Source organism: Girardinichthys multiradiatus, chromosome 5 (assembly GCF_021462225.1).
Source record: "Girardinichthys multiradiatus isolate DD_20200921_A chromosome 5, DD_fGirMul_XY1, whole genome shotgun sequence".
In the NCBI taxonomy this organism is placed as follows: domain Eukaryota; kingdom Metazoa; phylum Chordata; class Actinopteri; order Cyprinodontiformes; family Goodeidae; genus Girardinichthys; species Girardinichthys multiradiatus.
The window spans coordinates 41,257,829-41,271,874 of NC_061798.1; the positions used below are offsets into that span (position 1 = coordinate 41,257,829).

Sequence of the window (14,046 nt, forward strand, 5' to 3'; positions counted from 1 at the left end):
TGTGCGCAGAAGCGGCACTTGGTATTAACCATAATCTAGAGCAAAGTAAGAAACAGCACAGTCATTAATATTCACCAGACTCCAAACTTTACCAAACCGAACTGCTCTAATTAAAATGTCCTTTAGTTAAAAGACAGAAACTTCTCAGTCTGCTGGCGCCATCAGAGCAGACAGAAATGAGAAAGATCCAGCTGTAATCTGCAGGTGACAGAAGGGTTAGAGTCGTGTTGCTCAGGGGACAGCCACAGTAACGGAGAGGAGGAGGAGGCTTCGTTTCTTTGTAATAAAGTGATGGAGGGGCTGCCTAATCTGAAACAGAGGGACAGGTTCAGGCTGCAAATTTCCTCATCTCTGTCTCAGGCTTGAGGTTAGGAACCAATCAATAAAACAAAGATACTGCTCTACACAGAGGCTTAACATGCCAAGAAACTAGACATTAAAGACTGCACAAGGAAGGTTCGGCACACTGCATTTGGAGCTCAAATCTAAACATGCCAACCAGCAGAAGACTAGAATACAAATGATTTCATCCACCCAGCATGTCAAAGGTGCCACAATTCAATAAATTAAACAGTTGCAAATAAATATTTATACATGCAGACAGAAACTTAAAATGCTTATTGTAATGCAGTATTAACTGTTATTACCCTAGGTGGAAAAAGAGGAGGAGCTGAAAAGTTTGATAACCACAAGGATGAAGGACTTCTTGTGGCATTCTGTAGGACACCTTGGTGGTCTTAGTCTACAACTGAAGGGGCTGTGGTAGGAGACCGGTGCAACTTGTTGATCAGGATGTGGAGCAGTTTCTTCAGCATCCTTTGCTCAGACACCTCTGCCAGAGACTGCAGTTCCACTCCCAGGAGGTGGTGGGTGAGAGGAGGATGTTGATTGGGTTGGGGGAACCACACCGGTTCCCTAAACCAGAGGTATTGGGAAAATGGATGGATGGATGGATGGATGGATGGATGGATGGATGGATGGATGGATGGATGGATGGATGGATGGATGGATGGATGGATGGATTTTTCTATGTTGAGCCAGTCTGTTGAATATATCTTAAACTCAGGAGAAACCTTTTAACTGAGACGGTTTGTAAGTTATTAAAAATACCAACAAGCTCAGCTTAAAGTGAATAAAATAGCATTTTAGCTGCAACAAGGTTATTCAACAAGTTATTTGCTGAAAAATTGGCATAGTTCATCCTCTAGAGGATGTTCCTTCTCTTAGTTCTATTGATCGATGGATTGATCGATCAATCAATGGATTATTTTCTGTAAAGAAAACTGACCAAGAAGTCTGACTGTAATTATTGTCTGATTTACCCAGAACATGGCTAAAAACTTAATTTTCTGAGCCAAGATAAATTATTCTTTTGACTCTACAGTATTTGCTACAGTAATCACCATTTTTTGTGTTCACTGATGTCTCTTTCTAGGTGAAGTAAGCATGTAACTACCTCCGTTTACTCATGAGCTGTGTTCATCACTGTCACGCACACCAATGAACTGAGTCACATAAAATGGCATCTGGGATGAAACAGTGCTGTAGAAGTATTTATCTGCCAGAGACTGCAGTTCCACTCCCAGGACAGAGGGAGCTCCCCTGATGAGCCTATTGAGTCTGTTAGGATCAGCTGTATTCACCCTGCTGCCCCAGCACACCACAGTGTAGGAGAGGATGCTGGAGACACTGATTGATAAAACATCTACAGGATGCAGATAGGAAAATGTACAATTGAAGAAGAACAAGGCAAATGTGCAAAAACAAGTAGTAGTAATAGAATAAAATAAAAAATAAGGTACACTGAACAGTGTGACAGCGGTGGGGAAAAGAACCTGCGGTAGCGCTCCTTCCTCCACTGAAGGTGTCTCCGTCGGCCACTAAAGGAGCTGCTCAGCTCCTCTACAGTACGGTCCAGTAGGTGAGAGGTTATGTCTATGATGGATTTGAACATCCTCCTCTCACCCACCACCTCCTGAGAGTGAAGTGGGCAGCCCAGGACAGAGTTGGCCCTCCTAACCAGCTTGTTCAGTCTGTTCCTGTCTTGCTCTGTGCTGCCTCAGGCCCAGCAGACAACAGGTCCATATATTGTCTATCTGAACCCCCAGGTACTTATATAACAGCCCACAATGTCCACCTCAGTACCCTTGATGTTGATTGGGTTGGGGGTACTCTTCTTCCTGTAGTCCACTATGGTGATTTGCAGGTGGTTCTGTCCACACCACTCCACAAAGCTGTCCATTAAGCCTCTGTATTCAGCTTCCTGGTCACTGGTGATGCAGCCCAAAGTGGGAGAGTCATCTGAGAACTTCATCATGTTTTTATTTTGAAATTTTCAGTTATTAGTAATAATTTCATCAATATTTCATTTTTGTTGTTATGTGCTCCAGCACATCATGAATGTATTTAATCACTCAGCAAGGTTAAAACTACTTTAGAAAAGGTTATTGGTCTGCAACCGAGTTGATGTTAGGGTTTATTTACAAAATTGGGCTATTGGGTCCTAACTGGGCTCTTGAACAGTTCTGCTCCAGCCGATATTCATCGACTTGTCAGTATTCACAAGAGAGATTAACAGAGTATGGTTTGTGAATATTTAACATCAGCAATAAGATAAATGCAAGGCCAGAAATGGAAGGGAGTTATTATCTCTAATCTTTTCTCTGAGCAGAGCAGTGACGGTTAAACTTCCTTTGCCTTAATCTCTTTAAAGTTGAAACTTTGCCAGAGTGAAAATATCACTCCAATACTGTTCTTTGGATTCTCAGAGATGCATAAACTTACCGTCTATTAGTTGGACTCCCTGCAGACAGGAATAGTGGTTACTATAGTTAGATGTAGGCCCAAGTACATTGTTGGAGTGACGATTGGTCATCACAACGGACTAAAACTGCCACAACCGATTGCAACATGGCAGTGATACACCTCTCGCTTCTTTCAGACAGATGAAGAAAACAGCACGAATACATGCACAAGTGGCTATTAGAGCTGTCATCACAAAAACATTTGTTTTTCATTTCACATGCTGCACTGTACAGATCTGAGATGTACCTGTAATTTAGGAGCTTTGCCTTTCAGCTCAGTCCAATTATCCATTTTATTCTGCCAACACCTGTCAACAAGCCTCAAAGATACTTGAGCTCCACATGAGACAGAGTTATGCCCCCTAAAGTGGAGGAGCCAATCCATTTTTTTCCAGATGAGAACTTTCCCATAATAGAAATCCTCCTCTCCAAGACTACAATTTGAGATTCAGTCCATGAACTTCACAAACAGAATTGGATGAGTGGATTTGTTTTCTCACAAGGAACAAACTGAAGTTTGTGCCAAGAATGTGGACATGACTCTTGTTTTCACTACGCGGGGATCAGAGGCCACATTAAAGCAACCCATGTATCCTATACTGTCACAGCATCCCCCGTAAAATGCCTCAGGTCACACATAAGTACACTTTCTTCAGATCCTCAAGGCACAGGTGGACTTGACAGCCAAAAACCCCTCACAATAAGGGTGTCTAATTCTCAACTGGTACACGGCCAAGAGGGATATTACCACACCGGTTCCCTAAACCAGAGGTATTGGGAAAATGGATGGATGGATGGATGGATGGATTTTTCTATGTTGAGCCAGTCTGTTGAATATATCTTAAACTCAGGAGAAACCTTTTAACTGAGACGGTTTGTAAGTTATTAAAAATACCAACAAGCTCAGCTTAAAGTGAATAAAATAGCATTTTAGCTGCAACAAGGTTATTCAACAAGTTATTTGCTGAAAAATTGGCATAGTTCATCCTCCAGAGGATGTTCCTTCTCTTAGTTCTATTGATCGATGGATTGATCGATCAATCAATGGATTATTTTCTGTAAAGAAAACTGACCAAGTAGTCTGACTGTAATGATTGTCTGATTTACCCAGAACATGGCTAAAAACTTAATTTTCTGAGCCAAGATAAATTATTCTTTTGACTCTACAGTATTTGCTACAGTAATCACCATTTTTTGTGTTCACTGATGTCTCTTTCTAGATGAAGTAAGCATGTAACTACCTCCGTTTACTCATGAGCTGTGTTCATCACTGTCACGCACACCAATGAACTGAGTCACATAAAATGGCATCTGGGATGAAACAGTGCTGTAGAAGTATTTGTTTTTTTGCAGCTCGAATTGATATTTTGTATTGTTTCGATGTCCTTGCAGATTTGCCAACGAGTGTATAAATGATCCTGGCCTGCATTTGCCAGGCAGGAGCAAGGACACACAACTTATTTAGCTAATTAGAAACAGAGAAATAAAAATCCCAAAGGACTGTACGGTTTAGTTAGGAAAAAAAAAATAAAACAAGTAGGACATGAATATCTAAAAAATAAAAATGCTTCTAATGTTTGACAAGAAAAGTTGGCCAGTATATTTAATAGAACAGGCAAACATTTTAAGCATTTATTTGTGAATTTTGTATAAAAGGTTTTGATTATGAATTTAGCCTTTATTAGCAGTTTTGTTGGGAAATTGGAAAATGGGTATGATGATGATGATGATTATATTGAGCCACAAATATTTAGAGAATAAAATGGAAAAAAATGGGTGTCTTGGCCTGATGGAAAACCTAAAAAAATCTGTTACATTTATTTCTGTGTTGTAGTTAACAGCCTGAACATTTTTTCCTGTCTATAAATATTAATTTGAAACATTTTTGTTCCATTAGTAGGTTTCTTCCCGAGAAAGCTGACATATCCTAACATTACGTAAAATTATTTAAATGGACATTTTCAAACTGTCTGAAATTGGCATCTTTAAAAAAAAGAAATACTAGCAGAAAATGCATAACAAAGGAACTAAGAAATCAAGCATTTTAGTTGATGGCAAGTTTTTAGCTCATAGCTCTTTGAAAATCACTGCGTTGGTACAAGAATGGTATGTTTGTCAAAATAATTGTTCTAGAGTCAAATAAAGAAGCAAATTCTATTGTCGGTACATGTTTCTTCTGAGTGTTGTAAAGATACAAATGAATTTTTGCTTTTGTTAAAAACTTTCAGCTGTGGAATGCTTTATTCTTTGAGTGTCTTTTTTATGCCCAAAATGAGTCATAAGTAATTCAATTTCAATTCAATTCAGTTTATTTATATAGCGCCAATTCACAACACATGTCGTCTCAAGGCACTTTACAACAGTCAGGTACATAAATTCCAATTAATCCTAATCATTGAACAGTGCAGTCAGATTGAGTTATTTATTCAAATTGGATAAAAAGTTTTTCTATCTAAGGAAACCCAACAGATTGCATCCAGTCAGAGTGGCTTAAGTTGAATGCTTGCAGTGAATGCTGCAAGCATTAAGACTTGCAGCATTCACTCCTCCCAGATGAGCATGTAGAGACAGTGGACAGTCACTGGCGTTGACTTTGCAGCAATCCCTCACACTGAGCATGCATGTAGCGACAGTGGAGAGGAAAAACTCCCTTTTAACAGGAAGAAACCTCCAGCAGAACCAGGCTCAGTGTGAGCGGCCATCTGCCACGACCGTCTGGGGGTCTGAGAGAACAAAGCAGAGACACAAAAAGATCACATAAGCACTGATCCAGGAGTACTTTCTATGGGAAGGAAAAGTAAATGTTAGTGGATGTAGCTCCTTTAGTCGTTTCATCTAGAAAGAAAGAACAGATAAACTCTGAGCCAGTTTTCAAGGTTAGAGTCTGAAAGAGAGCACATAGAGTTAGTTACAGTTAAGCTCAGTCAATCGCCATGTCTAGGAGAGAGAAAGGGTTAAACACTGAAAGACAGGGCTATGTGGATCATCGGTGGAGGGTGGCATTAAGTAGTTGCCAGCAGAAGCTCGGACAATTCCCCTCTCCAGAAAGGTGTCACAGGTAGACACAGAGCCAGGCCAGGTGTAGCTTCTAGGAAGATAAAAGAGAGAACAAGGTTAAAAGCTGAAATAACAGCAAATAATGCAAAATTGGAGAGTAGTGTGAGAATGTAGCGAAGAGGGTGAAAGTGGTCATTATGTCCTCCAGCAGCCTAAGCCTATAGCAGCATAACTACAGAGATAGCTCAGGATAACCTAAGCCACTCTAACTATAAGTTTTATCAAAAAGGAAAGTTTTAAGCCTAGCCTTAAAAGTAGACAGGGTGTCTGCCTCACGGACTAAAACCGGGAGCTGGTTCCACAGGAGAGGAGCTCGATAACTAAAGGATCTGCCTCCCATTCTACTTCTAGAGACTCTAGGAACCACCAGTAAACCTGCAGTCTGAGAACGAAGTGCTCTGTTAGAAACATATGGAACAATCAGATCTCTGATGTATGATGGAGCTAGATCATTAAGGGCTTTATATGTGAGGAGGAGAATTTTAAATTCGATTCTGTATTTAACAGGGAGCCAATGAAGGGAAGCTAAAATAGGGGAAATATGATCTCTCTTTTTAATTTTCATCAGAACTCCTGCTGCAGCATTTAGAATCAGCTGAAGGCTTTTAACTGAATTTTGTGGTTATCCTGATAGTAACGAATTACAATAGTCCAGCCTTGAAGTAACAAATGCATGGACTAGTTTTTCAGCGTCACTCCTAGATAGGATATTTCTAATTTTGGCAATGTTCCGGAGGTGAAAGAAGGAAATCCTAGAAACCGGTTTAATATGGGATTTAAATGACATGTCCTGGTCAAAAATAACACCAAGGTTTTTTACTTTATTATCAGAGGTCAATTTAATGCCATCCAGGTTAAGTGATTGACTAAGCAGTTTCTTTTTTAAAGACTCCAGTCCAAAGACAACAACTTCTATCTTGTCTAAATTTAGAAGCAGAAAATTTAAAGTCATCCAAGTTTTTATGTCTTCAAGACATGCTTGTAGTCTATCTAACTGGTTGGGCTCATCAGGATTTATGGATAAGTAAAGCTGAGTATCATCAGCGTAACAGTGAAACTTTATTCTATGCTGCCTGATAATTTGACCTATTGGAAGCATATATTTAGCTATTGGAAGCATAGATAGAGTAAAGAGAATTGGCCCAAGTACTGAACCCTTTGGTACTCCACAATTAACCCTGGAGTTTAAAGATGATTTATCATTTACATGAACAAACTGGAGTCTGTCAGACAAATAAGATTTAAACCAGCCTAGTAAGTCTTAAGTGGTTTAATTGACTCCCCAAACATAAAGATTGCATAATACAAAGACATGAGTATGTGTTCTGAGACAAATATTAAACTGAAAAAGAGGCAAAAGGTGGACACTTTGAGAAATTTTAAAATAATTAGAAATTATTATGGGTTGCTTCTTGAAAGCAAAATTAAAGCCAGTCATGGTACCTCAAGAGTCTTACACATCATAATACAGTATATTCTCAAAAGTATTTGCTCAACCCATTCAAATCATTGAATCTAGATATTCCAATCACTTCCATGGCCATGTGTAAAAAAAACAGCACCTAGGCATGCAGACTGGTTCTACCAACTTTTATGAAGGAATGGATCATAATAGGATTCTACCTGAGCAACAAGTCATTTCATGACATTTTTTTTCAATGCTTCAGTATTTGTTTTATTGTACATTGTTGTATTGTACAGCAACTCTGGAAAACCAATGAATCACAGGGTTGGGAACATTGACAAAAGTATTTGTCGGTCTACTTTTACATGTACATGAACTTTGATGACTTCCTATTCTTAATCTATAGGGTCCATTTTGTTGATGGACCCACCGTTCTGTATATTTTGTAAACATCTTCCACAAGGTTTAGATGTTCATAGTTGGATGAGAAAACCAGAATTACAGGCTCTGTTCTTAATTCATCCCGAAGGTGTTTAAGGTTGAGGTCGGGACTCTGTGCAGGACAGTCAAGTTTCTCCACACCAAACTTTACACACCTGCAGCCATGGAGGTGATTGGAACATGACCCAATGCTTTTGGCAATATAGTGTATAATTTAGAGCAACATGTCATATGAACTACAGCTACACCCTCAGATGGTCAGAGATCGATCAAGTCAGTGTTCGCAGGATCAGAAGTAAAACAGGGGGTGCAGCACTTAGTCTTTATGCCCCTCAGCTGAAAATGTTGCTGTTTACTCTAAAGATTTGTCAGTTTATTTTAAACCATGTAGGAGTTATGTTTTAAATTTGCATTTTACAGTTTTTTTGACATCATGCTGATTTTTTTGGGATTAATCCTTTAGCATTTTTAGTGTCTTTACCTCTGTTCCTTTATTGTCCTGCAAACCGTTTCAAATTACAATGTGTATAAATTGTGCTACAAATATACCTACCTTTGCAGAAGGTATGTGTCGCCCTCATGTGTTTAAAAAGCTGAACTACAGTTTGCAACTTTTTTCAAGTTTAGTTGGTAAATTGCTTTTGCACAACTCCGCATGACAGAAAATATATTCAAGTAAAATAGTATGGCCAAGAGTAACAGGGTAGTAACAACGTTTAGAATGAAGGTATTAGTTTAAAAGTAACCCCTGTAATGGAAAAAAAGTAGCAAATAAGTGTTTCAACCATTTTCTCCTTCTTGCGCCTTTCACAGAACAAAGATGATTTAAAAAAAGATTATCCTGCATTGATAAAACAAAATAGACAAGCAAAACATTTGTATTCTCTTTAATTTTTGAATCATTGTACAAGGACTTCCCAATGGATTAGCACTTCTTTTTACAATATGTACCACATAATAACTGCACCTACATTATTTACATGCTTACACAAGATTGTATCACAAAACAGTGTGTGAAATTAGCAAAAAAACAAGCGTTTTTGCCAAACTAACACACCCATTATTCCATGAGCTGGCTAAACAAAATATAATCTCACAGCCACCGGCCCCTTCTAAGTTTAAAGCTGAAATCATGAGTGTGAAATTGTCACACATCATGAAAAATCAAGGAACATAAAATAATGACGATGCAAAACTCTATGATCCTATTTATGAGTTAAATGTAAACATTAAGCAGGTCAAATGCAAGCCTTTGACCACCGTAACTGTTTGTGATGCAACACGAACCAGGATGCATCCATATGTAATGTGATACTCTGCATGTCTGTTTTCTTTTGTCGACGGGTGGTAGTGCAGTTAATGTGTAGAACTGCTAATACAACAGAGAATATTTTGTCAAAGAACGTTTTAAGAAGACATCTATCCCTTCAGCCAACAAGTTAGTGTAAATTTGACTGATATACTGCAATAAACCCTTGTTTTAGTAAGAGCAAATTAAGAGCTAACAGTAGGGTGTATCCAATAAAGGTGGAAACAAGTGTATGCACACACTGCTGCACCACAACCAGATATTCTAGCAGCTTTCTTAAAAGGCAAAGACATGTAAATACAGTAAAAGTGGCAGTTCTGCTGTCAAACAGCTAACACAAAACAGCAGCAGAGTAAAAATCTACATGTTTTCAAATCAAGCAGTTCAGCCTCCTGAAGAGCTCCAATGTTGCTCTGCACTGCAGAAGAATATGGTCAGGAAGGGGGGGGGGGGGGGGGGGGACCACAAGCTGAAAACAGTAGGCATATATTGAGTTCATCTGATTTAAAAAAAAGTGAAGCACAATAAGCAATATCCAAATGCAACATTCTGCAATTTAAGGATATAAAGAGTAATGTGTGCTTGCATCAGAATACTGGGGGAAAACTAATTATAAAGAAAAAGCTGAACTTTACAATGGAGAGAATGAGAGACATTTCTTAAAAGAAAACGGGGTGGAAAAATAAGGAAGGGGATAAATATGCAAACTGATAATATTCAAGCTTTTCTTTATTTGTAACATTGCAACTAAAAAGGAAGAGTTTTATGGTTGGCCAAGGCATCAGTCCCCATAGTCTGTCCGACCGGCCACCGAGGAGAGGACAGCTGAGGATTTGACGTTCAGTTCAGAGCATCCTGTTCCGTTTATGAGTGGGTGAGTCTGTGATGACGTCACTGTGGGGTGCAGAGCCCCGTTTACGGGTGGCAGCAGAATCTAAATTAAGTGCCATCTCTTCGGCTATAAAGGTGTTAAGGTCCATGTCGTGGAGACCGTTTCTACGTCGACTGAGAGACTGGGCAGGGTGTGTTGGGGAACCCGGAGGGCCGGAGCGCACTGAAATGCTGGCCATCGCGCCGCTGAGACCTGGAAAAATAAATATATATAAGTTAAACTGAACTCTACATGAATCCATGCTGCAAACGCTTCCTAAGTGTGACATTTTTGCTCACCATGCAGGGCTATAGCCTCTCTGAAAGGCTGCAGGTCTGCCTCGACAGAGTTGTCCGTCTCTGGTGGTGATGGCCGACTTGCAGACACCATAGCAACTATAGGTGGTGCGCGAGCTGTCCGCGGAGGTGGAACTTTGCCACAGAGGAAGCTGATGAGATCTTCTCGTCTAATAGTTCTTCGTCGCTTTTTGACCCATGCAATCACCTCCTTATTCCTGCGCTGGTGGCCTAAATGGACACCCAGGTCATAGCTCCGCTGGTGGGCTTCTACACTCTCTAATGGAACAAAAGGATTATCGTTTTTTTGTTTTGTTTTAAAAGAAAGAAGAAAAAAAAAAAGGGGGGGGGGGGGGGGGGGGGGGGAGGACAAGAATAAAATGCATTACTTGCCTTTATACAGGTTAGTGACAGCTGTGGCCGCATTCTGGAAGGGCACCCAGAGGGAGAGACCTTGCTGCTGGCACACACGATCTGTGAAGTGCATTTGAAAAGAGTCACTGTGAAGTGATATCTTTTAAAATTACAAGCTTTCTTTTTTTCCCCTGCTTAAAACCCAGATTTCACCATTATCTTGGCAATGTAAACATCCAATCTCTCTACTTTATACTGAAAAAGAAAACTGAATTAGAAAAGGCTATTTTGTTTAATGCATTTGTTGAATCAGGCCAACAGTGAATTACTGTTAACAACTGTCTTCCTTCACAACACTGAGGGGTTCTGAAATTAAATTAAAAAAAGAAAACTCTTATGTACTCTTCATTAGGAAGAATGCTGATAAAAATATTAACAGACAAAGTTCCAATAAGGGTGTGGATTTACCATTAAAATATTCCAAATTATCTTGAGTCCTTTAAATGCAATTAATTATAACTCTACTTTCCAAAAATATGTTTGCCCAACTAGCCAGACTTAATCTGTCTTTTTTGCACCTGACTGATATAACAAAGTTCATTTAACACATTTTCAGGGTTTTTTTAGGTTTAGTACCCAACTTTTCCAGGTATAAAAAGGAGCTGCCTGCCTCAGGAAGTTTAGTACCAACCATTTGTCAATTTGTACCAGCCGGTAGAAATTATTGGTATTTCACTGCCATATGACAACAATATGTATAGTGACAATAAAAGGTCAATCTAACTTAGTTTAATAATTACACCACTTGATAAATACTGTTATTATGATGCAAAATTAAGGGCCACAGCTACACATAAATGCAACTACATATTTACACAAGACTGTATCACAAAAACCTTGTGTGAAATTAGTGTTGATGCAAAACTAGCATAATTATTATATTAGCTGGCTAAACAAAACATATACTCAAATCGGCTATTTTTAACCTAAATACAAAAACATATGAAGATCTTCTAATTACAATTAAACTAACACACCAACTTTATATATCCATTTATTTGTCCCTTATGTGGCGAAGAGGACATTTAATTCAGCCAAAAACATAATTTTAGTGAAATACATCATATGTTCACTTGAACATAAAGTAAAATACGGAAACATTTATGTTAATCCTTTCGCCATTTTGTGGTAGCACCGAATAATAATGCAGTCATTAGCCAACCTGATTGCAGTTTGGAGGGTTGCATTTTGGCCGCTAAGAATAAAACCCCTCTCTGTCACAATTTACAAATATGCACCGCACAATCTGCAAACATTTTCTCAACATTTGAGCGTCAACACAGCTGTTGTTTTCAGCACCCACCCTGAGTATCGCCATTTTGACAATCTAGATAACTTGACACGAAGACTAAAACATTTGTCCGAACAACGAGACCGAACGTCTTGGGATATCTAACGGCACATCTCGAGTTAAAACGTTATTTACAAATAAAGGCTAGCTGGGTTTGTATCGGTGGGTTTAGAAGTGTAGGAGCTCTGCCAGCCGAGGCCACTGTGAGCAATATTCACCGGGGCTGTCCGACAGTCTGACACGGTGACCGGCTGTTAGCGGCTAACAGCGTTAGCAGCTGTTACAGCCAGCTTCAGGGTCACGATATTGAGAACATTACCAGATAATATTCACCGTTAAACTTCATTAAAAGAGGCAACATAATCTATCGCTACCAAAAAACAATGATAAAAACATATTACGTCAAAATCTATTTGATTTCGCCTTTAACATTAACTGTGCCCTTTGTGTCTATCCAAAAAACGATACCGTTAGGATTAGCTTTTATTAGCATTAGCTCCGAAGCATAACTTCGGTAAGTGTGAAGCCCACCTTTGTAAAGCTGTGCAACTGCGGTAGCTGAGTTCTGAAAGAGGTGCCACAGTTTCTGTGGACTTTGCTCCCTTTCCTCTTCGTCAGGATTGTCCTGTTCAGCTTCTTCCAGGCACTGTCGTTCCCATTTTGAGAACCAGTGCTCGGGGCCGTGTTCTTGGATTTCAGCTTGTCCCTCTTCCTTCCTCTCCTCCATAGCTAACGGGTTAGCTTTGTGTTAAAAGTGGAGTTTTCTCGGACTTATGGGTGACTTAACTATCTCTCTTCTGTGTTATGTTAGAGAAATAGGTAATACACCCCTCCACCGCCAACAGAAACGAAAGAATAGTAATGCTGTTAGAGCCGCATTGTCAATATTATCTGCCCAACGTTAAGCACCAAACCAAAGAACGCGGATGACAACACCTTACAATTTCTGAAATTAGCCCCTCCCATGCTCTCACTATACTGAAACACGATTGGCTAAAATCCTTGGTAGGGGCGGGTCTTTTTGCCATTCACGAATTATGATTGGGTACTGACAAAAAGCGAAAAGGTCAGAGAAAAACAAAGTTGATCTTACTCGAGAGAATCTGTTCAGTTTGCCATTCAGCATTTTGTACGATAGAGGGCACCCTAACCATTAAAATACAGGCCATAAGGTTTTTGGGCAGCTTCTATCAAGGGGCTTAAGTGCCTCAATCCAACATTACAAATAAGTCATTAAATAAATACAGAAGTATATTTTATTTAAAGAAAATTGAAATAAATAAATGCATTAAGTGAAAACAAATCAAAATAAATGTATCTATGTCTTAAAATAGATCAGTGATGTGTAAATACATAGTTAATACATAGTTAATATGGATTAATTAAAGTTTTAAATCAATATGTTAAAATAATAATTATTCCAAAATCTGTTTAAAATTTCTCCGTGAAATGATTTACCAGTCACTGTGGCTCATCATACTAACAATAACATTTTATTGGTTAATTTGCACAGCAAGTTAACTTTAGACCTACTGTTACATCAGAGTTAACCCCAAGACCTCACATTTTAATTTTAGGGACAACATTTCAATAAATAAATAAATCTAAACTGGTTACATCAATGTTTCAAAAATGTATTAGAATTGGAAATAAATTAATAAGTAATTTCTTATATAACCAGTTAAATATCCATCGTGAAATTTGTTATTTTGCAAAAATCATAAACAATTATTTCAAAATTTAATTAATCAGGTTTCAGAGTAAAGGAAGTTGAATACAAATTAATGCCATGCTTTCCCTTAAAAAAAAAATACATTTTGAAAACCATGTCATCATCCCTCCACTTCATATGTGTTTTGTGTTTTTCTATCGCATGAAATCCAGAAGAAATACAAAGAAGACTTTGGTTGTAATAAGACAAAAGAAGAAAAACGTTAATGGTTAAACATACCTTTGCAAGACACTGTAATACAAGAGATTTTTGATCAGTGTTTTCAGTTTTCGTTCCTTTATTTTTGTGTATCCATTGCTGTGTTTCCTTCCATCTATTTTATTTATGCTCTAATTTGTAACGCCACGTTGTAGTCTTTTAAACAGCATAAAAGTATAAATGTAATATTACAAATATCCACTATGTATCTATTTCTGTTCATCAATA

The 14,046-nt window shown here is 38.5% G+C and overlaps 1 protein-coding gene across 1 annotated transcript; it reads right to left on the minus strand.

Annotated features, from left to right (window-relative positions):
* Positions 1-8,578: 8,578 nt before the first annotated feature.
* zgc:77849 (telomere attrition and p53 response 1 protein) lies at positions 8,579-12,839 on the minus strand. The gene is made up of 4 exons (XM_047367002.1): positions 12,420-12,839; positions 10,577-10,657; positions 10,187-10,462; positions 8,579-10,100 (listed from the first exon to the last, which is right to left on the minus strand). Exons 1-4 carry the CDS (start codon positions 12,613-12,615, stop codon positions 9,862-9,864), a joined length of 792 nt encoding a protein of 263 aa, XP_047222958.1. The 5' UTR covers positions 12,616-12,839; the 3' UTR covers positions 8,579-9,861.
* Positions 12,840-14,046: the final 1,207 nt, after the last annotated feature.

Coding starts and splice junctions, on each gene's coding strand:
- zgc:77849 (XM_047367002.1), bottom strand. CDS start 12,615: ATGGAGGAGAGGAAGGAAGAGGGACAAGCTGAAATCCAAGAACACGGC. Junction 10,658..12,419: donor AGTTGCACAGCTTTACAAAG/GTGGGCTTCACA, acceptor TGCACTTCACAG/ATCGTGTGTGCCAGCAGCAA. Junction 10,101..10,186: donor AGAGGCTATAGCCCTGCATG/GTGAGCAAAAAT, acceptor TTATTTTTCCAG/GTCTCAGCGGCGCGATGGCC.